General features: G+C 40.2%; 1 protein-coding gene across 2 annotated transcripts in view; it reads left to right on the plus strand.

Moving 5' to 3' along the window:
• DIP2B (disco interacting protein 2 homolog B) overlaps positions 1-27,216 on the plus strand; it is a 340,427-nt gene that overhangs the window by 174,002 nt on the left and 139,209 nt on the right. For both annotated transcript variants that reach the window (XM_077170884.1, XM_077170885.1), the window contains exon 2: positions 24,181-24,252. In XM_077170884.1, coding sequence (XP_077026999.1) covers positions 24,181-24,252 — 72 coding nt within the window. The remainder of the gene's footprint in view (positions 1-24,180; positions 24,253-27,216) is intronic.

A 27,216-nucleotide genomic window follows, 5' to 3' on the forward strand; every position in this document is an offset into this window, starting at 1 on the left:
AGCTGCTCTGTGTTGTCTCCACTCCCCCAGTAGCTGTTCTGGAGGAGGAAAGGTGAGGGTGGCAAGGCTGTCGAGGCCGGTGGCGGAGGAGCCGGTGAAGGCGGAAGAGGGGAGAGGAGGGCTTGGAAGCCTTTAAGGAGGATTCAGAAGAGACAGGCTTTCTTCTGGTTCGGCTGGTGAGCCTCTCCTGTGGAGTTTGTCCAGAGTCTCCATTGGAATCGTTGGCTTCACAGCCTGCCCTGCGGATTTTGGAGTGTGCATTTCCGCAGTCATGTGAGACACTTTTATAAATTTCATATTTATGAGTGTTCCCTGTTGGTTCTGTTTCTCTAGAGAACCCTAACTGATACACCCTTCTTTCAAGGGAGTGGTCGAGTGTAATCAACCTGTCACCATGTAGCTGGCTGGTCACCTTGAGGACTGGTGTCATATCTGGGGTTGAGTATGGGTCTTTGCTGCTGGCAGATTGGGCACTGAGCAGTGGCTGTAACCAGGACAGCCCTGGTGAGTGGAAGTCCTTGTTGCTGAGCCCATTGGGCAATGACAAGAGTTGCTGGGGAAAGAGGCTGACTGGTATCCACAGAACAGGTCATCTTATCCACTTGATTATTTAAACCTTCCTCTGCTGAAGTTACCCTCTGGTGCACATTCACATGGGACAGAAATATCTTTATATTTTTAGTCCACTCAAAAAGGTCTATCCACATACCGCTTCCTCAGACCTCTTTGTCACCAATTTTCCAATTCATATTCTTTCTAAGTCCCTGACTATCCAGCCAAACCATTAGGAACAGCCCGTGAGTCGGTATACACATGCATCTCTGGCCAGTTCTCCTTCCAAGCAAAATGAACAACGAGGTGCACTGCTCAAAGTTCTGCCCTCTGGGAGGATTTCCCCTCACCACTGTCCTTCAAAGACACCCCAGAAAGGGGTTGTGCTGCAGCTGTCCACTTTCGGTGGTACCTGCATATTGTTCTGAACCATCTGTAAACCAGGCCTGAATTTTCTCTTGTTGAGACAGTTCAGTGTAAGGAACTCCCCAAGAGGCCATAGCTATGGTCTGGGAAAGAGAAAGTAATGTGGCAGAAGTGGAGACCATGGGTATTTGGGCTACTTCCTCATGTAATTTACTTGTGCCTTCAGGACCTGCTCAGACCCTATTATATACTATTTCTGTTTTATGATGGAGTGCTGCTGCGCATGCCCAGCTTTATGACTTGGTGGTCATAAACACAACACTCAGCTCATGATAGGTAACTCAGGTCTCATGGTAACTTGGTGGCCCAAGGTTAAGCATTCGGTCTCCACTAAGGTCCAGTACCAGTCCAAAATCTGTTTCTCAAAAGGAGAGTCGTTATCTACAGCCAATGGTAAGGCTTTGCTCCAAAATCCTAAGAGTCTGCATTGTGATTCTCCTATAGGGGCCTGCCAGAGGCTCCACATAGCATCTCTATTTGCCACTGACACTTCCAGCAGCATTAGATCTGCTGGATCATACAGCCCAAGTGGCATAGTAGCTTGTGCAGCAGCCTGGACCTGTCTCAGAGCCTCCTCCTGTTTAGGTCCCCCCTCAAAAGTAGCAGCTTTCTGGTCACTCAATAAATGGACCAGAGTAGCACACCCGAATGAGGAATATGTTGTCATCAAAATCCAAAGAGACCAACTATGCGCTGTGCCTCTTTTTTGGTTGTAGGAGGGGCAACTTAACCTTCACCTTAGAAGGAATATCTTGGCCTGCCCCACACCACTGGACACCTAGAAATTACACTGAGGTGGAAGGCACTGTATTTTTGTTGGATTTATCTCCCATCCTCTGACATGCAAATGCTTTACCAGTAAGTAGAGTAGTTGCTACTTCTTGCCCACTAGGTCCAATCAACATGATATCATCAATATAATGGACCAGTGTGATATCTTGTGGAAGGGAGAGATGATCAAGGTCCCTGCAGACAAGATTATGACATAGAGCTGGAGAGTTGATATAACCCTAAGGGAGGCCATTGAAACTATATTGCTGACCTTACCAGCTGGAAGCAAACTGTTTCTGGTGGTCTTTACTAACAGCTATTTAGAAAAAGCATTTGCCAAATCAATAGCTGCATATCAAGTACCAGGGGATGTATTGATATGCTGAAGCAGTGATACCACATCTGGGACAGCAGCTGCAATTGGAGTAACCACATGGTTGAGCTTACAATAATCCTCTGTCATCCTCCAAGACCCATCTGTTTCCTGCACAGGTCAAATAGGAGAGTAGAATGGGGATATGGTGGGAATCACCACCCCTGCATCCTTCAAGTCCTTCAGAGTGGCAGTAATCTCTGCAGTCCCTCCAGGAATCTGGTGTTGCTTCAGATTTAGTATTTTGTTAGGTAGGGGCAGTTCTGGTGGCTTCCACTTGGCCTTTTCCACCATAATAGCCCTCACTGCACTAGTTAGAGAGCCAATGTGGGTATTCTGCCAATTGCTCGGTATGTATATTCCAATTATATATTCTGGAACTTGGGAAATAACTGCAGAGTGGGTCCAGGGGCCCAGTGGGCCCACTGTGAGATGGTCCTGAGTTAAAACTCCGTCGATCACCTGGCCTCCATAAGCCCTCACTCTTACTGGTCTCAGAGTGATGTTTTGGGTCCCCTGGAATTATTGTCACTTCTGAACCAAAGTCTCATGATCCCTGAAATATCTGGTCATTTCCTTTTCCCCAGTGCACCATTACCCTGGTAAAAGGCCATGGGTCTCCTTGGGAAAGGCTTGGAGGAAGATTAACAGTATAAATTTGTAGCAGTGTAACAGGGTTTTCCCCCATAGGGACCTGACCTCCCCTTCATTCAAGGGGCTTTGGGTTTGTAACTGTCTCAAGTCTGGAAATTGATTAAGGGGTCGTGACTCTGTGTTTTGTGTAATTCAGGTTAGACGTCTGTTCACTTGACCTGGAACTCTTTTGTTTATACCACTCAAACAAGAATTTAGTAGAATGCCCATCTATTGTATATCTAGGTACCCTATGATTTACTAGCCCATGCCACAAATCTCTGCAATTCATATTATTTTGACTCCTCCTTTCAGTTTGCTGTCTAGTTTAATAGCCATGTCCACCCTGTCTTTGGCAATTAAGTGCTGCCACCTGGCTTCTGCCAACTCGGAATCCGGTCATCCCCACTGTGTTTGAGGATTCCAGCTCAGTGATAGCAGTTCCTACAGTAATATCTGACCTACAGAGAAGTGCAACTACAGAGCTCTTCAGGGATGATGGCGCTAGTCTGACAAATTTATTTTTCATTGATCTCATAAAAGGTGCATCCTCTGGAAATTCCTGGGGTGTAAGAGCAGGCTTTGCATGATAAATCCACTCTAACATTCCAATCTCTCTAAGCCTCTGGATCCCCTCATCTACATAATACCAGGGCAGTTCTGGCATTTCAACCTCACGTAATGTTGGCCACCTTTTGATCCATGTTTCAACCAACCATCCAGACAGATTGTTAATGCCTTTTCTAATCCCTTAAGCTATAACTTTGGTGCAGAATCTCTGCTTAGTGGACCCATATCAATAAATTTAGCCTGATCCAGCCTTATATTCCTCCCACCATTATCCCACACCCTTAAAATCCATTACCACACATATTCCCCTGATTTCTGACTATATAAATTGAAAAACTCACACAGTTCTTTTGGAGTATAATGTACCTCCTCATGGGTGATACTTTGTACCTCACCTTTAGGGGCCTGTTGTAACTTTAGTCTAGTTATAGGTCTGGAAGAAATGAGGGGTGGGTCATGGAAAGTATTAGGAACATCTTCTAAGCCATTTGCTTCAGGGCATTCATTTGCAGTTTCATCTGTTGAAACAGGATTAATCACTCTAGGGCTAATCCCTTCAATTGGAGGTTGTGTGGCCAACTCCTCAAGGCAACCTGGAAGTGGGTGGTTATGTCCTCAGGACAAACTATTACAGGGTTATCTAGAGAAGACTCAGTATGATCTAGCGTTTCAACCTCTCCAATGACATCGTTATCCATCCTTATGTCTCCATCCCATTTTTCACCGTCCCACTCCTTTCCAATCAACACCCTCACTTTAACAGCAGACACCATCCAAGACTGAGATTTCAATTTACAGTGTAAAGTTGCTTCTCTAACAACAAGATTCTGAGTCTTTTTTGGAGATCTCAAGTCTTTGGCTACAGGAAGTAAGATTTTCCTCTAGGACACTCAGAGAAATGTCTCTATCTGTCAAATGGCACTTAAGCTTCTCGTTTGAAGCCTTAAGCTCATCCATTTCACTCCTTAATGTATCCAGCGTCTCTAACAACAACTAGCCAACATCTCTATACCACTCATTTCCATAAAACTCTGTAAAGGTGTCAAAAACATTATCCCCCACAGCCTGCCTTCATAGAAGCGAAGCATTAGGAGAATTGAATGAGGATATTTTGACTATCACTTTTGCCATCTCACCCCGTGGCTTGGCAATGTCATTCTGATTATGGGAATTAGAGTCCTTAGTGTCTTTGAGTCCAATCAGAGTACAAAACCATTCATAAAAACCCATTTTAAGATTCTGTTTCTTAAGAACCACTCCTGGTACCAAGTTGTATTAGTTAGGGTCCTCTAGAGAAATAGAATCAACAGGAAATATTCATAAATATAATATTTATAAAAGTGTCTCACGTAACGATGGGTACGTACAGTATAGAATCCATAGAGCAGGCTGTGAAGCTGATGACTCTGATGGAGTGTCTGGATGAACTCCACAGCAGAGGTTCGCTGGCCGAAGCAGAAAGAGAACCTGTCTCTTCTGAATCCTTCTTAAAAGGCTTCCAGTGATTAGATTAATGCATCACTCATTAAAGAGGATACTACCCTTGGCAGATTACAAATGGAATCACTGTGGATGTAGCCGGCATGATCATGACTTAATTCTATGAAATGTCCTCATAGCAAAAGACAGGCCAGCACTTGCCCAACTAGACAAATAGGTACCACCACCTGGCCAAGTTGACACATGAACCTGACTGTGACAGTTGTATTCTCATTTTCATTCATCTTCAGGTGGCTGCTGATTTCTCTAGTAATTTCTTCTTTGACCCACTGGTTGCTTATGAGTGTGTTATTTTATTTCCATATATGTGAATGTTCTCATTCTTTGGAGGTTATTAAGATCTAGCTTCATTGCACTGTGATCAGAGAAAGTGCTTTAGATAATTTCAATATTTTTAAATTTATAAAGACCTGTTTTGTGCCCCAGCATATGATGTTTCCTGGAGAATGTTTCATGAGTGCTACAGAAGAATATATAACCTTGTGCTTTCGGGTGCAATCACCTGTATATGTCTGTTAGATCTAATTCATTTATCAAGGTATTTAACTTCTTTATTTCCTTGTTGATCTGTCTGGTTGTTCTATCTATAAAGGAGAGTGGTATATTCAAGTCTCCTACTATTATTGTTGAAACATCTGTTGCTCCCTTTAGTTTTGCCAATTTCTGTCTCACGGACTTTGGAGCTCCTTGATTGGGAGCATAAACATTTCTGACTGTTATACCTTTGGGGAATTGACCCTTTACTTATTATATAGTGTTCTTTGTCTCTTATGATGTCTTTGCATTTAAAGTCTATTTGTCCGATATTAATATAGTTACTCCTGCTTTCTTTTGTTACAACTTGTGTGGAAAATCTTTTTCCATCCTTTCACTTTCAGTCTATTTGTCTCCTTGTGTCTAAGATGAGTCTCTTGTAAGCAGCATATAGCGGGATTATGTTCCTTAATCCATTCTGCCAATCTGCATCTTTTTTTTTTTTTTATTAATTAAAAAAAATTAACTAACACAACATTAGAAATCAATCCATTCTACATATGCAATCAGTAATTCTTAATATCATCACATAGGTGTATGGTCATCATTTCTCAGTACATATGCATCGATTTAGAGAAAGAAATAGCACGACAGCAGAAAAAGAAATAAAGTGATAACAGAGAAAACACAAATAAAAATAAAAAGTACAAAAATATATGAGAGAAAGAAAAAAAAAAACAAAAAAAACTATAGATCAGATGCAGCTTCATTCAGCGTTCCAACATAATTACATTACAGTTAGGCAGTATTGTGCTGACCATTTTTTTTTTTTTTTTTTTTTTAAGACATCATACCATTCTACATATGCAATCAGTAATTCTTAACATCATCACATAGATGCATGATCATCATTTCTTAGTACATTTGCATCGGTTTAGAAGAACTAGCAGTATAACAGAAAAAAATATAGAATGTTAATATAGAGAAAAAAAATAAAAGTAATAATAATAAGAACAAAACAAACAAAACAAAACAAAACAAGAACCTATCGCTCGGATGCAGCTTCGTTCAGTATTTTAACATGATTACTTTACAATTAGGTATTATTGTGCTGTCCATTTTTGAGTTTTTGTATCTAGTCCTATTGCACAGTCTGTATTCCATCAGCTCCAATTACCCATTATCTTACCCTGTTTCTAACTCCTGCTGAACTCTGTTACCAATGACATATTCCAAGTTTATTCTCGAGTGTCGATTCACATCATTGGGACCATACAGTATTTGTCTTTTAGTTTTTGGCTAGACTCACTCAGCATAATGTGCTCTAGGTCCATCCATGTTATTACATGCTTCATAAGTTTATCCTGCCTTAAAGCTGCATAATATTCCATCGTATGTATATACCACAGTTTGTTTAGCCACTCGTCTGTTGATGGACATTTTGGCTGTTTCCATCTCTTTGCAATTGTAAATAACGCTGCTATAAACATTGGTGTGCAAATGTCTGTTTGAGTTTTTGCCCTTAATTCCTTTGAGTAGATTCCCAGCAATGGTATTGCTGGGTCGTATGGCAATTCTATATTCAGCTTTTTGAGGAACCGCCAAACTGTTTTCCACAGTGGTTGCACCATTTGACATTCCCACCAACAGTGGATAAGTGTGCCTCTTTCTCTGCATCCTCTCCACCACTTGTCATTTTCTGTTTTGTTGATAATGGCCATTCTGGTGGGTGTGAGATGATATCTCATTGTGGTTTTGATTTGCATTTCTCTAATGGCCAGGGACATTGAGCATCTCTTCATGTGTCTTTTGGCCATTTGTATTTCCTCCTCTGAGAGGTGTCTATTCAAGTCTTTTTCCCATTTTGTAATTGGGTTGGCTATCTTTTTGTTGTTGAGTTGAACAATCTCATTATAAATTCTGGATACTAGACCTTTATCTGATATGTCGTTTCCAAATATTGATTCCCATTGTGGAGGCTGTCTTTCTACTTTCTTGATGAAGTTCTTTGATGCACAAAAGTGTTTAATTTTGAGGAGTTCCCATTTATTTATTTCCTTCTTCAGTGCTCTTGCTTTAGGTGTAAGGTCCATAAAACCGCCTCCAATTGTAAGATTCATAAGATATCTCCCTACATTTTCCTCTAACTGTTCTATGGTCTTAGACCTAATGTTTAGATCTTTGATCCATTTTGAGTTAACTTTTGTGTAGGGTGTGAGATATGGGTCTTCTTTCATTCTTTTGCATATGGATATCCAGTTCTCTAGGCACCATTTATTGAAGAGACTGTTCTGTCCCAGGTGAGTTGGCTTGACTGCCTTATCAAAGATCAAATGTCCATAGATGAGAGGGTCTATATCTGAGCACTCTATTCGATTCCATTGGTCGATATATCTATCTTTATGCCAATACCATGCTGTTTTGATCACTGTGGCTTCATAATATGCCTTAAAGTCAGGCAGTGCAAGACCTCCAGCTTCGTTTTTTTCCCTCAAGATGTTTTTAGCAATTCGGGGCACCCTGCCCTTCCAGATAAATTTGCTTATTGGTTTTTCTATTTCTGAAAAATACGTTGTTGGGATTTTGATTGGTATTGCATTGAATCTGTAAATCAATTTAGGTAGGATTGACATCTTAACTATATTTAGTCTTCCAATCCATGAACACGGTATGCCCTTCCATCTATTTAGGTCTTCTGTGATTTCTTTTAGCAGTTTTTTGTAGTTTTCTTTATATAGGTTTTTTGTCTCTTTAGTTAAATTTATTCCTAGGTATTTTATTCTTTTAGTTGCAATTGTAAATGGGATTCGTTTCTTGATTTCCCCCTCGGCTTGTTCATTGCTAGTGTATAGAAATGCTACAGATTTTTGAATGTTGATCTTGTAACTTGCTACTTTGCTCTACTCATTTATTAGCTCTAGTAGTTTTGTTGTGGATTTTTCCGGGTTTTCGACGTATAGTATCATATCATCTGCAAACAGTGATAGTTTTACTTCTTCCTTTCCAATTTTGATGCCTTGTATTTCTTTTTCTTGTCTAATTGCTCTGGCTAGAACCTCCAACACAATGTTGAATAATAGTGGTGATAGTGGACATCCTTGTCTTGTTCCTGATCTTAGGGGGAACGTTTTCAATTTTTCCCCATTAAGGATGATATTAGCTGTGGGTTTTTCATATATTCCCTCTATCATTTTAAGGAAGTTCCCTTGTATTCCTATCTTTTGAAGTGTTTTCAACAGGAAAGGATGTTGAATCTTGTCAAATGCCTTCTCTGCATCAATTGAGATGATCATGTGATTTTTCTGCTTTGATTTGTTGATATGGTGTATTACATTAATTGATTTTCTTATGTTGAACCATCCTTGCATACCTGGGATGAATCCTACTTGGTCATGATGAATAATTCTTTTAATGTGTTGTTGGATATGATTTGCTAGAATTTTATTGAGGATTTTTGCATCTATATTCATTAGAGAGATCGGCCTGTAGTTTTCTTTTCTTGTAATATCTTTGCCTGGTTTTGGTATGAGGGTAATGTTGGTGTCATAGAATGAATTAGGTAGTTTTCCCTCCACTTCGATTTTTTTGAAGAGTTTGAGGAGAGTTGGTACTAATTCTTTCTGGAATGTTTGATAGAATTCACATGTGAAGCCGTCTGGTCCTGGACTTTTCTTTTTAGGAAGCTTTTGAATGACTGCTTCAATTTCTTTACTTGTGATTGGTTTGTTGAGGTCATCTATGTCTTCTTGAGTCAAAGTTGGTTGTTCATGTCTTTCCAGGAACCCGTCCATTTCCTCTAAATTGTTGTATTTATTAGCGTAAAGTTGTTCATAGTATCCTGTTATTACCTCCTTTATTTCTGTGAGGTCAGTAGTTATGTCTCCTCTTCCATTTCTGATCTTATTTATTTGCATCCTCTCTCTTCTTCTTTTTGTCAATCTTGCTAAGGGCCCATCAATCTTATTGATTTTCTCATAGAACCAACTTCTGGCCTTATTGATTTTCTCTATTGTTTTCATGTTTTCAGTTTCATTTATTTGTGCTCTAATCTTTGTTATTTCTTTCCTTTTGCTTGCTTTGGGGTTAGCTTGCTGTTCTTTCTCCAGTTCTTCCAAATGGATAGTTAATTCCTGAATTTTTGCCTTTTCTTCTTTTCTGATATAGGCATTTAGAGCAATAAATTTCCCTCTTAGCACTGCCTTTGCTGCGTCCCATAAGTTTTGATATGTTGTGTTTTCATTTTCATTCGCCTCGAGGTATTTGCTAATTTCTCTAGCAATTTCTTCTTTGACCCAGTCGTTGTTTAGCAGTGTGTTGTTGAGCCTCCACGTATTTGTGAATTTTCTGGCACTCTGCCTATTATTGATTTCCAACATCATTCCTTTATGGTCCGAGAAAGTGTTGTGTAAGATTTCAATCTTTTTAAATTTGTTAAGACTTGCTTTGTGACCCAGCATATGGTCTATCTTTGAGAATGATCCATGAGCACTTGAGAAAAAGGTGTATCCTGCTGTTGTGGGATGTAATGTCCTATAAATGTCTATTAAGTCTAGTTCATTTATAGTAATATTCAGATTCTCTATTTCTTTGTTGATCCTCTGTCTAGATGTTCTGTCCATTGATGAGAGTGGTGAGTTGAAGTCTCCAACTATTATGGTATATGAGTCTATTTCCCTTTTCAGTGTTTGCAGTATATTCCTCACATATTTTGAGGCATTCTGATTCGGTGCGTAAATATTTATGATTGTTATGTCTTCTTGTTTAATTGTTCCTTTTATTAGTATATAGTGTCCTTCTTTGTCTCTTTTAACTGTTTTACATTTGAAGTCTAATTTGTTGGATATTTATAGCCACTCCTGCTCTTTTCTGGTTGTTATTTGCATGAAATATCTTTTCCCAACCTTTCACTTTCAACCTATGTTTATCTTTGGGTCTAAGATGTGTTTCCTGTAGACAGCATATAGAAGGATCCTGTTTTTTAATCCATTCTGCCAATCTATGTCTTTTGATTGGGGAATTCAGTCCATTGACATTTAGTGTTATTACTGTTTGGATAATATTTTCCTCTAACATTTTGCCTTTTGTATTATATATATCATATCTGATTTTCCTTCTTTCTACACTCTTTTCCATATCTCTCTCTTCTGTCTTTTTGTATCTGACTCTAGTGCTCCCTTTAGTATTTCTTGCAGAGCTGGTCTCTTGGTCACAAATTCTTTCAGTGACTTTTTGTCTGAGAATGTTTTAATTTCTCCCTCATTTTTGAAGGATAATTTTGCTGGATATAGGAGTCTTGGTTGGCAGTTTTTCTCTTTTAGTATTTTAAATATATCATCCCACTGTCTTCTAGCTTCCATGGTTTCTGCTGAGAAATCTACAGAAAGTCTTATTGGGTTTCCCTTGTATGTAATGGATTGTTTTTCTCTTGCTGCTTTCAAGATCTTCTCTTTCTCTTTGACCTCTGACATTCTAACTAGTAAGTGTCTTGGAGAACGCCTATTTGGGTCTAATCTCTTTGGGGTGCGCTGCACTTCTTGGATCTGTAATTTTAGGTCTTTCATAAGAGTTGGGAAATTTTCAGTGATAATTTCTTCCATTAGTTTTTCTCCTCCTTTTCCCTTCTCTTCTCCTTCTGGGACACCCACAACACGTATATTTGTGCGGTTCATATTGTCCTTGAGTTCCCTGATACCCTGTTCAAATTTTTCCATTCTTTTCCCTATAGTTTCTGTTTCTTTTTGGAATTCGGATGTTCCATCCTCCAAATCACTAATTCTATCTTCTGTCTCTTTAAATCTATCATTGTAGGTATCCATTATTTTTTCTATGTTTGCTACTTTATCCTTCACTTCCATATGTTCTGCGATTTGTTTTTTCAGTTTTTCTATTTCTTCTTTATGTTCAGCCCATGTCCTCTTCATGTCCTCCCTCAATTTATCGATTTCATTTTTGAAGAGGTTTTCCATTTCTGTTTGTATATTCAGCATTAGTTGTCTCAGCTCTTGTGTCTCATTTGAGCTATTGGTTTGTTCCTTTGACTGAGCCATATTCTCAATCTTTTGAGCGTGGACAGTTATCTTCTGCTGCTGGCGTCTGGGCATTTATTCAGATTTCTCTTGGTGTTGGACCCAGCAAGGTTGTAAGATTTTTCTGTGAAATCTCTGGGATCTGTTTTTCTTATCTTGCCCAGTATGTGGCGCACGTGGCACACGTTTGTCTCAAGTGTTTGGAATGGGTCTCCCCCAGTCACCGATCTCCGTGGCCTGGGGATTTCGGATCCAATTCTCTCTGTTGGTTCAGGGGCCACGCGTGGTGGGGGCGTCAGCTGCCGTGGCTTGAGGGGACCCTGTGGCTGATTGCGGGCCGCAGCGGGCCTGGGGGATTCCCCACTGGACCAGGAAGCCTCCCGTGGGAGGGGGGCTACCGCGGCTTGGATAGCCCTCCTATCCGAGACTCGTATCCGCGGACTCGAAGCAGAGACTCGAAGCCGCCCGCAAAAGAAGGGCGCCGCCTGCCTTGGCTTGGGAAACTTGCTTCTCCGATACTCTCAGCCGGCCCGGGAAGGAGGGAGGGATTAGCTTGGACCACCGCAGCTGCAGCTGCTCGGCAAATCACGCGCTGCTCGGGGGTCTCGCCGCAGCCAAGAGTCGCAGTCAGACTTGCCAGCCCAGACTTTGGATAGCCCTCTGATCCGAGACTCGTAGCTGCGGACTCGAAGCCGAGACTCGAAGCCCCCCGCAAAAGTGTGGCGCCGGCCGCCTTGGCTGGGAAGCTTGTCTCTCCGAGTCTCTCAGCCAGCCTGGGAAGGAGGGAGGGATTTACTCGGACCGCCGCAGCTGCGGCCGCTCGGGGGTCTCGCCGCAGCGAAGTCTCGCAGTCAGACTTGCCAGCCCAGACTTTGGATAGCCCTCTGATGCGAGACTCGTAGTCGCGGACTCGAAGCCGAGACTCGAAGCCGCCCGCAAAAGTGTGGCGCCGGCCGCCTTGGCTGGGAAGCTTGTCTCTCCGTGTCCCTCAGCCAGCCCGGGAAGGAGGGAGGGATTAGCTCGGACCGCCGCAGCTGCGGCTGCTCGGGAAATCGCCCGCCGCTCGGGGATCTAACTCACCGCAGCCGAGTTTCGCAGTCAGACTAACCAGCCCAGACTGGGTTACGCTGTGTGTCCATTCCCTGCTGTAGCCCCGGGAGCTTTTCTGTACTGTTTCTGTTCACCTATTAGTTGATTTGGAGTCGGAGGAACTAAGACGCATGTACCTTACTAAGACGCCATCTTGGATCCCCCAATCTGCATCTTTTAATTGGTAAATTTAGTCTGTTAATATTCAAAGTTATTACCGAAAAGATGTTTTTTTATTCTACCATCTTATCTTTTTTATTGTATTTGTCAGATGTATATATTCTTTTCTTTTTTCTCTTTGTGTTCTTTAAATTACGCTTAGTAGTACCCTTTGATTTTGTGTCCTCTTCCAGTCCTCCTCCTTCTATCTTTTTTTTCATGTGGCTGAACTCCTTTTAGTATTCCTTGTAGGGCTGGTCTCTTGTTGACAAATTTTTTCAGTATGTGTTTGCCTGTGAAAGCTTTAATTTCTCCCTCAGTTTTAAAGGACAGTTTGGCTGGGTACAGAATTCTTGGCTGCAAGTCTTTGTCTTTCAGGATCTTAAATATATCATACCATAGCCTTCTCGCCTTCAGGGTGTTTGCTGAGTAGTCTGAACTCAGTCTTATTTGATTTTCCTTGTATGTAGTACATTGTTTTTCTTTTGCTGCTTTCAGGATTTTCTGCTTCTCATCAGTATTTGAGAGACTGATTAGTATGTGCCTTGGGGAAGGCCTATTTGGATTTATTCTGTTTGGAGTTCTTTGGGTTTCTTTGACTTGTGTATTTATGTCCTTTATAAGGGTTGGGCAATTTCCCCCTATTATATCCTCAACTACTCTTCCTAGCCCTTTACTCCTCTCTTCCTCCTTCTGGGACACCAATGATTCTTATATTTGTGCACTTTGTTTTATCTGTCATTTCCCTCAGTCCCCACAAGTTTTTCCATCATTTTTGCCATTTGCTGTTTTGAGTCTTCGGAATCAATTATCCTATCTCCTGTGTCACTTATTCTTTCTTCTGTCTAAATGTGATGTTTGTGTGCCTCTAGTATGTTTTTTATTTTGTTAACAAAGTCTTTAATCTCTGTGATTTCTGCTATTTTTCCATTTATTCTTTCAAATTCCTCTTTGTGCTCTTCTGCTGTCTTCTTGATCTCCTTTATGTCATTTGCTGTCCTGCTGATTTTATTAAGTAAAATTATGTGATCATCTTTGATTAATTGTTCAATTGTCTGTGTCTCCTCAGATGTTTTAATTTGGTCATTAGTCAGAGCTTTATCTGTCTGCTTAGTGATATGCTTCATGATCTTCTGCTGTCTTCATTGCATGTAGGTGTCTTGATTGATTTACTTCGGGAGTTAATTTCTTTCAATAGTCTAAGGCCTTGTGTTTGTGGGATGATTGTAAAGCATGGAGCAGGGCACGGGGTGGAGCACTCAGTACAGTGATTTTTTTCAAGGCAGGTATGGGCGCAGGTTGGGGATGTTATGCTGGTGTTTGTGAACTTGGGTGACCAGTGGTCAGAGAGGATATAATTGTGCAGATGCACTGGTCTGGGGGCCGTAACCCTTGTGTGTGCTGGTCTAAGGCATGGGGCCCTTTGTGCACATGCATAGAGCTGTGGCAGCAGGTCAGCATTATGCCATCATGGATTTGGGGCAGATGTGACCCAGTTGTGCAGGTCGACACTTTCTCAGAGCTGGGAAGTGAGGCTGAGGGTTGCGTGCATGTGTGGTTTTAGGACTGGTATAACGTGCAGTTCTCAGAGCTGAATGACATGATTTGGGGCCCATGTGCATGCATGGAATTGGGAGTGCCTTAAACGAATGCACTGAGCTTAGGGAGGGCAGAGTGAGGCTGTGTGGTGCTATGGGCTGGTGGGGTGGGGGATTGATCAGGGGTATCCTAGGTATGGAGGTTAGTGCCTGTAACCTTTATGCTCTGGTAACAGTCTGCAGGGAACAGGGAGGTAGTGCTCAGGAGGGGTGCAGAAGAGGTGAGTTGGGCTCCACTTGGGTTGGGGTTGGGGGGCAGGTATGTGCACTGGGAGCTGGTGCGGTGGTGGTGCCTGAAGCTCGGGGAATGGGAGTGGGTGAGGGAGTTCAGGTGCATGGGGTGTGGGGTGAGTCTCCAGTCACAGGGCTGCGCTGGTGAGGGTAGTGTGCCCCAGGAATGCAGCCTGGCTTACTTTCTAGTCCTGTGTACCCATCCGTGCACTCCTGCAGGCTTTGAGACTCTGTGCCAGGCTCCAGCTTTCTGCCTTTCAGTTCCTTGGCCTCTGCAACCAGGGCTGCCTCGTGTTGTGCAGAAGGCTCTCCCACGTCAGCTGTACTCCCGAATTGCTGCCTCGGTCGCCCTCCTGTCCGTTCTCTAACTTTTCCGTGGGGCAGGGCTAATTTCATTCTACTCTGTTTGGCCATCTTCCTGGAACTGTCCCTTTTGTTAGTAGGTGGTGTCCTTCTTTGTCTCTTATGATGTGTTTATATTTAAAGTGCATTTTATCTGATATTAGTATAGCTACTCCTGCTTCGTTTACATTGTTTACGGCTTGCAGTTTGCATCTATTTATGTCCTTGTGTCTATAATGTATCTCTTGTAAACAGCATATAGGTTGATTGTATTTTTTAATTCATTCTGCCATACTGTATTTTTAATTCCTGGGTTTAGTCTGTTAACGTTCAAAGTTATTACTGTAAAAGCCGGTTTTCAATCTACCATCTTATCATTTTGGTATTTACGTGTCAGGTGTATATATTCTTTTTCCTTTCTCTATTTTTGTCCTTTAAATAACCCTTACTAATACTCTTCAATTCTATGCCCTTCACTAGACCTCCCTCTCCTGTTTTTGCCCCCTTTGGAACAGGACTGTACTGTCTTATGGGGCAGGTCTCCTGTTGACCAGTTCTCCCAGTCTTTGTTTGTCTTAGAAAATTTTAATCTCCCTCAGTTTTGAAAGCTTGCTGAATAAAGAATTCCTGGCTACAAGCTTTTTGGAAGTTCATGATCTTAAAAAAACTGCTTCCTTCTTGCCTCTATAGTGCCTGTTTAGTAGTGGGCACTCAGACTTATGTGTTTTTCCCTTAGATCATTTTTCTCATGCAGCTTTCAAGACTTTCTTCTTCTCGTCACCATATGACAGTTTGATTAGTATGTGTCTTAGAGTTGGTCTATTTGAATTTACTCTATTCGAGGTTTGTTGAGCCTCTTTGATTTGCGTATTTATTTCTTTTATAAGGGTTGAGTGGTTCCCCCCATTATATCTTCTGCTATTATTCCCAGCCCTTTACTCTTCTCTTCTTCTCGGACACACTGGTTCTTATATTTGCATGCTTTTTGTTGTCCATCATTTCCCTAAGACCCAGTTCCAGTTTTTCCATCTTTCTTTCCATTTCTTTTGGGCGTTCTAGTTCAGTTATTCTATGTTCTGGCTCACTTATATTCCTTTTGCTTTTTAAACTCTGCTATTGTGTGTCTCTAGTATATTTCTAATTGGTATACTAATCTTTCATCTCTGTAAGATCTGCCATTTTTCTATTTAATTTTTTGCATTATCCTTTATGCTCTTCTAGCATCTTCCTGATATCCTTTATTTCTTTATAAATGTCCTCGAGTAGTGGTTCATATTTTGTGTCCCCTCTGGTGATTTGATTTGGTTGTTTGGCTGGGCCATTTCTGCTGGGTTCTTCACATGCTTTGTCATTTTCTGTTGTGTTTGAGGCTTTTGATTATACTCATAAGGTTATTTTGGAAGTCGGTTTACTTCATTTGTCTGAAGTTTTGTATTTATTTGGTTTTGCATTGAAAGTTCCCATTTGTGCTTCATTTGTCAGTAATTTCCCACCAAACCAATGCCCAGATCTCATGTAGGGGGTAAAATTCTACTTGAGGGTCTATTAAAAGCTAGGCATAGGTGCATGGGTAGTTCAGTGGTAGAATGCCTGTCTGCTTTGGATTGCTAGGTGCACTTTTAGGCTCCCTGTGGACACTGCCCACTGCCACTTGGGGAGGCCTCCTCAGCCTGGAGCTGGGGCAGGCTGGAACAGAGAGATGGTAAGTTCCCTCAGATCTACACTTCCCTGGGCACAGTCACAGACCCACTCTACTCTCCCTGTCCCAATCCCCCAGTCTCTCTCCTCCTGAAGAAACACTGAAGACCCTCTTTGATTATTCACCACCCTGGATGGCAGTCCTGGTTATTCTCTCCCCATTCCTTATCTTTTTCTGTGGAGCAGAGGTGAATTCAGTCCACTGCAATCTGCCATCTTACTGAATATCCTTGCTGACTGTTTTTAAAAGCAGTTGAGCACAACTTCTATAATTGGCTGTGTTTACCCAAGGCCCTCTTCAGGAGAGGTGAGGAATGTTTAACCCCTGGAAAGTCACCTATATTTTGGAATGAGTTGTAAAGATTGTTTATCCATGATTCTCATTTTATGAACAATAAGTTAGTTTTATACTTTAATTGCATCTGTTTTGGGGGTCACCTACAAATAAATAACAGTGAATAATGAGCAGTAGAAAAGTCTGGAGACCTAGACTCTGGTCTAGTTGTGTGTCCTTAAGCAAGACAATCTTTTCAAGGCTCAGTTTCTTTTGTAATGCCTTTTTTGTCTCTTGAAGAGGAGTTTTAGGTGAATTAAATGAATCAATGTCAGAATGTTTTGAAAAGTTAGAATTACAGTTGTGTCTTGTCCAGGCATTTAATGAGGAGGAAACTAAATTGATGACCCATGGATTAAATAGTAGCGCTAAACTTGAAATGTCTGAGGATTACATGCTGAGACATAAAAATTGGAGTCCTCCCTTTGTCCAAAGGAGCAGTAAGCCAGATCGTGGTTTGAATTTACAGTTTTTTATATCCTGCTATTGCTCCAAGTGTGCCATTCTTCCACAGGTGTCATCCTTAAAGACCCACAACAAGAACAACTTCTGTGAAGTCTTCCCAAAGTTTCTGAAACAGCATTAGTTGTTTCTTCCCGAACATGAGGTAGGGTTTAACAGCAGATGCTCTGGATCCAACTCTGCCTGAATTCAAATTCTAATCATAGCACTTAGGATGTGTGACTGTGGGGAAGTTGCTTAAACTTCTGTGTTTCAGTATCCTCCTCTGTAAAATGAGAATGATGATAATACCACTTCACAGGCAGTTGTGAGTGTTGGAACAGAGACTGAAACTATGTTTCAGTCCCTCAATAAGTGTTGTTATGTATCAATTCATTCTTGTTGAGTATTATAATTACTTTTATTATCATTTCCTTTATGCTCCCCTACCACTTGTCACATTTATTGTATTTATTGCTTAGAGTGGGAATTTCTTGAAGGCAAAAGCATTATTTTATTCATCTTTGTTTAACTTTGTATGCCAATTACTAAGTGCCCAAAGAATGATTTCCTTGGACTCCCATAGCACCCCCCCCCCCCCACCAGCCGTTGCCACTCCTGATTGAATAAGAGTAACTTTGAGGCCAGGCGGCAGTGGCATAGACCTTATTTCCATTGGAGCAGAAAGAGTTTAAGGCTGGGGCTGTAAGCCTCGCTTTTTTGTCTGTCAGGATTGTTCCCTGTGGTCAATGTTATATATACGACTTGGTGACCCTCCAGAACTTCCCCAACTCTGTGTTTATTTAGCATTCAAATGCTCAGGCTGCTATGCAGAGTCATATATGAAAATTACATAGCATTGCCTTACTTCCTTGCAAGATAATAATCCTGAAGCATCTACCAAACCCAGCCTTGCCCTTCCAGAGCCAGTTAGTAGTGGAGTAAAAACAGTAAACCACTAAGTGGGTGCCCATCATTAAGGAGTTATGATGTAGCATATAAATAATATAGGAGTTATGATAAATCATAACATTTTTAAAATATAAAGAAATTATTTATATATATGTCATATTTATATCCTATTTACCTACTTTTCGAAATTTTCCCTTTCATTATCCGAACAGAGATCATGATGCTTCCTTCTGTGCTCTACACCATATTAGGTACACCTCTCTCCCTGGCAGTTAATTAGGGACTATTGCAATGATATTTGTATTTGTCTTCTTTTCAAAATTGTAACCTGTGCCTACCCCACCTGGCCCGCAGTAGGCTTGTAGTATATGTTTATTGATATGGTACTTTCTGTAATCCAGATCCCATACTATGTACTTTTAACCGTAATAAAAACCCTGCAAGATAGACATGGAAACTGAGAGTTTACCAAGAGGTTAAGAAAAACCTGCCTAGAGTCATATGGCGAAGAAGTGATGAGGCTTGGCTCCAAATATGATTCTGTTTAGCCCAACCAACACAGCACAGTACTGCCTCATCGGTGTAAATATATACTTGAATGGCTAAACTGACTGTTCTCTTCATTATCTTTTAAGATGGCTTGGACCGTCTTTCTCTCTCTTCTTCCCTGTCCCTCCTTGATCTCTGTCAGTCTGCTCAAAGATGATTTGTGGGCTACCTGTGCCAAGTCACTTTGATTGATCCCGAATGGTAAGGAGAGAAGCTGGGAACATAATTTCCTTTCTGCTTCATCCTCAACATGCATTTTCCCATATATCTGGTATTGACTATTGAAGATTGTGGCAGTGCTGGCACAACTGTCATGTGGGTCCTGACTGCTCAGGGCTAGTTTCTTGATTGTTTGGGTCAGTTTCTTCTTACAGGGTTAGGAACCTCCATACCCACTATTTGCTGCAAACCCCTGAAATGGCTACTCTTCTGAATGTACATATGGGTGGAGAAATTCAGTGCTGTAGTGGGAGGGGAAGGCTAATCCACCCTTTATTTATTTAATTCTCAGAAAACTTGAACAACAGGTTTAACTTAGACATATGCTATTTTAATGCAAATTTTATATAGGCATAGTTACGGCACTCCTTTTTTTCCGTATGCCAGATGGCAAAAAAACCAAAAAAACCAAAACTGTTCTGAGTAAGAATGCCTGTGGTATGACTTAGTGTCTGTGCTCTTCCAAGGTTCAGTGCTCTTCCTTGAGGCTGTATAACCAAGACAGCATTCTTCCCCTACTGTCTTGTCCCCTCCTCACATCAAATAATCAGAACCACCCGCATACTTCAGACGTGATTCTTTAGTGCGCAGCTTCCAAACTTGCCTGTTACTTAAGACTCACTGCGAGGTGAGGCTTGTGAAAAAATATAGATATCTGGTTCTTAATCCAGACTTAGTGAATCAGAATCTTCATGGGAGGAGTCTGGGTATATTCTTACAAGTTCCTCAAGAAATTCTTAAAAATTGAGCAAATTTGGGAAACATTGCTTTGGTGTAGCAGAAACTACTTAGCCATAGGTAATGAGAATGTTTTCACCATTGATGAGCAATTACAAAAATGTGGGGTAACATATTCTCACTCAATTCCTTCTGTCTTGTCTTGCTCTGCTGACGGGAGATACATGTACATCTGGCGTGGAGTCCTTTTGGCTTTCAGTGCCCTGTGATTTATATACTGTTCCTCTCTTCAGGCAGTCAGTGGTGCTTTTCTGTCCACCTTTGAAGTCTAGCTGTCAAGTTTCAACAAATTCTGGTTCACTAAATTCTTCCTGGGCCTTTCTACTGCTACTGAAGACCTCTTTTTCTACCATTTCTCGTTTTTTTCACTGAAATACATGTCTCTTTGACTTATTGTCCTTGTGCTGATTTCATTTTATTAATTCATTCAGTCACTCATTCAACAAGTGTCAGTGGTGCCAGGTTGTGGGCGGGTTACAGAGACAAACAAGGCACAATCCCTGCCCTCAAGTGCACAGTCTAGTAGGGAAACAGATGTAAACAAGTAATTTAAATATCAGAGGTGTGCTAGGTGCTATCACAGAAGTGTGTGCAGAGTTGTAGGAACATGGAGGAGGTGACCTTTGAGCAGAGTTGCTCTCATCAGAGAAATGGAGGAGGCCATTTCTAAGTAATTATATGGTCCATCACCAAGTCCTCACATTCTCGTTGCATTTCAGCTTCTCCTAGGTCTTTGTAATTTCTTTGATCATTTAAAGATCTGTGCTAATTGCATGAATTAGATTCTCTTAATTGACTTCTTTCTAAATCTGAGATGGTTAATAGGCGATTAATGACCCGAATATCTGATCTAACAGTTTGTCCCATGATCATTGACTGACAGTGAATGATTGAGCCTCTAAACCCATTTTAAGCTTTTAAAGGCCTTTCGCCTTATCGGCCGTATTCTGAGCTAGCAAAAGTGGTCTTTGTGCCTTTCAGGAAGGGAGTGGGATGTATACGTGTGAGGTGGAGGTAGGGGATCTTGTGATGAGGGGAATGGGAAAAGAAAATGCTGCATTATTTCTTTTATAATAAAAGGCATGACTTTCTGTTTTAAGTGACAGTTTCCTTGGTGTGCTACCATACCACTTTCTTAACTGTGAATATTAGTTGAGCTTGTCTAGACTCCTGAGTTTCCTAATTTGAAAAGTTTTTGTTTTTATTTCCGAAAATGCACTGTAGGTTTCTCTATTTCAATAGTGAAACAGAAATGAAGGGCCATTTGTGATTAAGTTTCTATAGTCTTATAAGTAGTCATGATTGAAGTTTTAAAATAATTATTGTTTCTTAAAATAATATATATTTATTGTTGAAAAATTAGCAAATGCAGCAAGCAAGGGGGGGAAGCTAAAAACAGTCATTATCTTGCAAACCATAGCTAACCACTGTTATTATTTTGGCATATAAACATCCAGATTTTTTTCTCCATGTATGCATGTGGGTAAAAATATTGTTATCCCAAACATCAAATCATACTTTGTAAACTTTTTAGTGTCTTGCCATCTCTTTTACTGTTACATATTGTGACCATCTTAAGTTAGCAAATATACATTGACAGAACCATTCGTTCTTTTTTTTTAAAGCAATTTTATTGAGATAAACTCATGTTTTCCATACTGTCCATCTAAAGTGTACAATGTCTTCTAGTACATTCACAGAGTTGTGCCTTCATCACCACAATCAATTCTAGGACACTTTCACTCTCGAGAGAATTCACTTGTTCAGCAGTCCCATGTGCCATCCTCTGGCTTTCCTTCTTGGGACATATGTGACTCTAAGCTTTCCCTTTCAACCACAACTGCACTCATATATCATTGTTGTTAATTACACTTGCTGTAATTTGCTATTATCACCTCCATCCGTTTCCAAACATTTACAGTCAACCTTATTACATACTCTACACAAAGTAAGCATCAACTCCCCGTTCTTTACCTCATTCTATCTTCTGGTGACCTGTGTTCTAGGTTCTAGATATTAACATAGAACCATTCATTCTTAATGAAAAAATGTTTATTTTGGAGATTATGCTAATCATACAGGTTTTTTTAAAAATCAAACTGTTAAAAAGTACATAAAAATCCACCATGATTCCTTCCTCCAACCATAAACATTAATTTGTTACATAGCCTTCCAGACCCTATATATGCATTATATATGTATATATATACACACACACATTTTATACATACATATTCATATACATACATATGCACATATACACAAACATTTATTACTGTTTTTACAAATTTAGGTATACTATATCTACTGTTCAGCAGCTGGCCTTATACACTTAATATATTATAGGTATCTCTCTGTGCCATTACATTTAAAATATCTGCGTATTATTCCATCATTTAAATCAGGGCTTCTCATACTCGGCACTATTGATATTTTGGGTTTTATAATTCTTTGTTCAGGACTGTCCTATGCATTGCAGGATGTTTACCAGCCTCCCTGGCCTCCATCCCCTAAATGTTCCCCTTCCTGCAGCATGACAACCAGAAATGTCTCCAGACATTGCCCAATGTCCCTTCGAGGCAAAAGTGCCCCTAGTTGAGAACCACTAGTATGGTTGGTTCCTAATGGAACCATTTAGATTGCTTCCAGTTTTTTTCACTACAAAGAATAGGGCAGGGACTATCCTTGTACATATTTTTTTGTGCAAATATTATCATTGAATAAATTCCTAGAAGTACAATTGCTGAATCAAGATTTGGATAAAAATTGACAAGTTACTCCAAAAGATTGTATCAATTTATTTTTCAGCCATATCATGACGATTCCAAATCCTTATCTCTTTGCTGAGTTTTAGGTCCCTATTTTCAACTTTTGATGTGTCCCACCAATCTGTACTAAGCTTATCTTTTCTTCACTCCCGTGAAACCTACACCTCTTGCTTTATCTTTCTGTCAAAGAATGTCACAACCATCAGCCTAGTTGCTTAAACCAGAATCCTCCACCTCACATGCAGCCAGTCAGCAAATCCTAGCCAACCTTCCTCCCTAGTGTCTCTCTTAATTCATTTAATTATTTTTATCTCTTCCCCCACTAGCTTTAATTCAAGCCAGTACCAGATCTTGCCCCGATCCCTGCAGTAGCATTGGGGTGACAGCTAGTCAGTCTCTCTGATTTCTGTTCTTGGTTCTTAATAACCCATTCTACTCAGGAAGAATGAACTTGTTGCAGTGCAGATCTGTAAGTGCTACTTCCCTGCTGAAGGCCTTCTTCAGTGAGCCTTGCTACTTCTTCACCCCAAATACGATCAATTGGATGCTGAGGCCAACAGCAACTGACATTCCTTCCCCCTTGATTTCAAATTTCGGTGTCTATCTATCTATCTATCTATCTATCTATCTATCTATATATATATATATATTTTTTTTTTTTCATGGGCATGCACTGGGAATAGAACCCGGGTCTTGGCATGGCAGGTGCGAACTCTACCTGCTGAGCCACTGGGGCCTACCCAAAATATTCTTTTATCATCATCAAATTAGTGTATTAAAATAAATATTGGGCGGTGCAGTGGTAGTTCAGTGACAGAATTCTTGCCTGCCATGACGGAGACCTGGGTTTGATTCCCAGAGCCTGCCCATGCCAAAAAAAAAAAGTTAAAAATCCGAACTAAGTAAATTTTTATACTAAATTTTGACTTTTTCTTCTTTTACATTGGCTTGTATATAAGGCTTCAATTTAACAAAGCTTTCTCTGATAATTTTTAATTTTTTTTTTGTAAACAGTGCTCTACTATGTCAACTCACCACATGCTTTTATTACTTATTCTCCTTTGAATGTCGTCTTGTTCCACTGCATTTTCTTTTCCTTTTAACCCTGCTCTATACCCATCCATTTGCTACCCTTCATTTAGTACCACTTCACAAATCTTCTCATTAAATCATTTTCTCTTTTCTAGCAATTATTGCATGTACTTTGGTTTTAACCTTCTTAGGACAAATATATATAGTGATAATACAAATCAGTGAACTTAGTGGAGAAGTTGTTGAAATTCTGGCTGTAGGTTGCAGCACAGGTGTTAGGGTATAAAAGGACCTTCCCAGTATCCCATCCTAGTGCCTTGACTTCTCTTAACTAGATTTTATAATTTTATATGGTTCTATAGAGTCAGTTGTACTCATATGGTCAAAACTGAAACTTTAGAGAGAGTCATTGTCTGCCAGCCTTTTAGCATTCCACTTTGAGACATCTTAAATACCATGGAAACTAGTGGTGACTGGGAAGTTGGGAATTTTTTGTCATGGTATGCGATAAAGTGCTATGCTCGGTTAGTATAGGGACAAGCTTTACAGTTTTCCACCAGAAGTCAGCTCCAAGCCTGTGGGAAATCACATACGGCAAATTCCTTGGCGAAGATCCATCCATACATTTTTTTTCCCACTCTGTGTGCGGTAATTACTAAACACACTGTAATTAATTGTGTTTTTGTAGTGGATGACCACAGAGTAAGAATAACGCATAACCTAATTCTGTTTCTTGCTATTTTAGGGGACATCACACAAAAGGGATATGAGAAGAAAAGATCAAAACTTTTGTCTCCTTACATCCCACAGACACAAGGTAGGCAATAAGAAATGTTTTTAACTTTTTCAATATTTTTACACCAGAGATTCTATCTTATAAGAAATCTATGTTTTGTTTGTTCTTGTATTTTACTCCCTTCCTCACCAGGGGGGAGAAAAACAGAAGGGGAGAAAGGAGGAAATGAATCTTAATTGAGCATCTGTTGTGGGGCTAGGCACTTCAAAAATACCCAAGCCATCAAATCATGTATGCAGGGTTTTGCGTGATAGTATGTAAAATACTCTGGGCATAACCAAGATGATTTAAGGGCAGAAAATGCTAGGGCATGGACATACTGCCTCTCTTGGGTCTGAGCATGGACTGTGTGATGGAGGAGAGCAAGGCGAGCAAAGATTAGAAGGCAGGATAGATTCTGAATTGCAAGACAACAGAATACTTCAAGATTTAGGGTAAGAATCCTACTAAATAAACTTTTAAATAACTCACAACCTGACATACTCCTTCTGTAAAGAGACTGGCATGTTATTTTATATCAGCAAGTCCTGAGTCACTTTAGTGCTTGACTCCAAAGAAGTTGTTTTAGGCTTTACCTCTAGGCCAAACCATCTCATATTTTTATAGTGACTCAGAGTCCAGGATTTCCTTTGATAGCCTGTTTCTCCTTTAATCACTTTTACTATAAGGAATTTTTTCCAGTTTCCCCACTGTGACCAAACTCTGCCTCCACAAGCAAATGTAGAAATGAATTGAGAGAGAAAAAGTAGAAATTGGGCCAGTGACATCTAATGAAAAGCCAGCTTTTGCTGAGCAAGATGTGACGGAGTGGCTGCTTAATTATGTATCTAGAGCCCATTCTTCTGAAGGCCCAGAAATTTAGTATAGTTACGTTATGCAGAAGTGATCAGGTACTGAGAGAATAACTTGGTAAGATATATAGCTACAGAAAAGACTGTGATCTGTTATCTCTTGTCAGGTGCTGTCTGTATTTGTTGTCAGGCTACATAAGGACCAAATTATGTTAAAAAATTAGTGTATTAATTTACTGTTATGAGAAATCACCAAGACATCTTTAAGTCAGTATGTCAGCCCATTCTTGTCCCTTGGGCAGACCTATATGGGGAGCCAAATCATAAATAGAAGGTTGCGTAGCAAGTGTGCCATTGACAGATCACACATTTAATTGCAGTGGGCCAAAAGAATGCAATAAATCCATCTCACAATAGGGAGACCATTTTGAAGGGCAAACAGAAGCCATTTGACAAAGGTTAAAAAAAAATTGAGTAGATTGAAATACTAGTGATCAATGAGAGGAAGGGGTAAGGGGTATGATATGTATGAGTTTTTCTTTTTTATTTCTTTTGCTGGAGAGATGCAGATGTTCAAAAAAAATGATCATGGTGATGAATACACAACTATGTGATGATATTATTGTGAGCCATTGATATTGTACACCATGTATAGAATATTTGTGTGTCAAGAATGCTCGTGTGTTTGTTTGTTAAGGTTTACAATAAAAATATTAAAAAAAAGAAAAGAAGAAGAAGATGCCATTTGACAGCTGCTTCTTCAGGTTCCTTCGTGTCCATCCATGTTAATGTCCTTCGTTCAGGTTAAAAAGGTGAACTGTCTCACCTCACTGAGGACTGTTCTCCCACTTGTGTTTTAGATCCCTTCCCATCTCCCAGGTCATCTAGTGGCACAAGGATGGGACTGTGGGAATGGTCTGCTTTTTATAGTGATCATGAGCAGCGATTCTAAGCACTGTCAGTAATAAAGTATTCTTCCTGCTAGAATGCAGCTCCAGTGTCTTCTCGATATGCCGCTACGATTAGTTCCTAATCTCTCTGTGTAGTCCCTCTCTCTCAACCAGTTCTTTCCCTTAGCAGTTTATCATGCTCAGTGCTGTCCTATTTGGGAAAAAAAAAATCCTCCCTCCCTTTACTTGTCAGCCACTTCTTTTCCCAACCTCTCTATTTCTCCTTTGTAGTCATACTGCTCAGAAGAGCTATCTGTGCTTGTTCTCTTTATTTTCTTAACTCTTGCTCACCTCTCAACCCATTCTAGTCCCTCCTGGACCTATCATAATTGATGTCTGAGGTACTTTACCTCTTGAAATGCTTTCCTCATTTTCTTCCTTCTGTCTTACTCCTGCTCTTAATCCTCCTTACAGACTCACCCTCTGTTAAATGTTGGAGGCCCCATGCCCTCTTGACTTCTCACTGTATGTCAATATTTGTCAAATTTTAGCCTGCATTAGAGTCACTGGAGGGGCTTATTAACACACGTTTTTGGGCTCCACTACCAGGGTTTCTGATTCAGTTGGTCTAGAGTGAGGACCAGGGACTATTAAGTTCCCAGGTAAAGCTGAAGTTACTGGTCCCTAGACTTTGAGAACCAATGTCTTATCTCCTTAGATTATTTCACCCATACCTGTGTCTTTAATTATCATTTAAATGCAAGTAACTCCCAAATTTGCATCTTCAACACAAATTTCTCCTGAACTCCATATCCAACTGCATACTTAACAGCTTCACTTAAATATCTTAAAGGTATCTGCAGTTCAACATATCTAAAATGAAAATTATGACTTCTGCACACCACGCCTACTACTCCTACCAATCACTGCCCCCATCCCATATACACACAAAAAATAAAAAAATAATAATAATTAAAAAAAACAGTAACCACCATTCTCCTCTGCTTCTCTTCTCATTTTCCCCCTTTTGGGTAAATAGAACTCACATCTATAAACCTAATGAATTAGTGACTTAGAAGTCATTCTAGACATCCCTATCTCTGTCATTCCCCATCTCTTGTCTCTCTCTAAGTCCTGTCAGTTTTATGTTTCTTCTTGAGCCATTTTTATTAAGTTTAAATGTTCTACAATATTGTCTATTTTATATACGTTTTCAAATGTATTAGCTAAGTTATGCACAAAATGTTCCTTTTATTTTTAAAATCTCTGCTTTGTTATGTTGCTTACCTGTTTCTCTTTTTCAA

This window comes from Tamandua tetradactyla, chromosome 7, assembly GCF_023851605.1.
Source record: "Tamandua tetradactyla isolate mTamTet1 chromosome 7, mTamTet1.pri, whole genome shotgun sequence".
NCBI classification, from domain to species: Eukaryota; Metazoa; Chordata; class Mammalia; order Pilosa; family Myrmecophagidae; genus Tamandua; species Tamandua tetradactyla.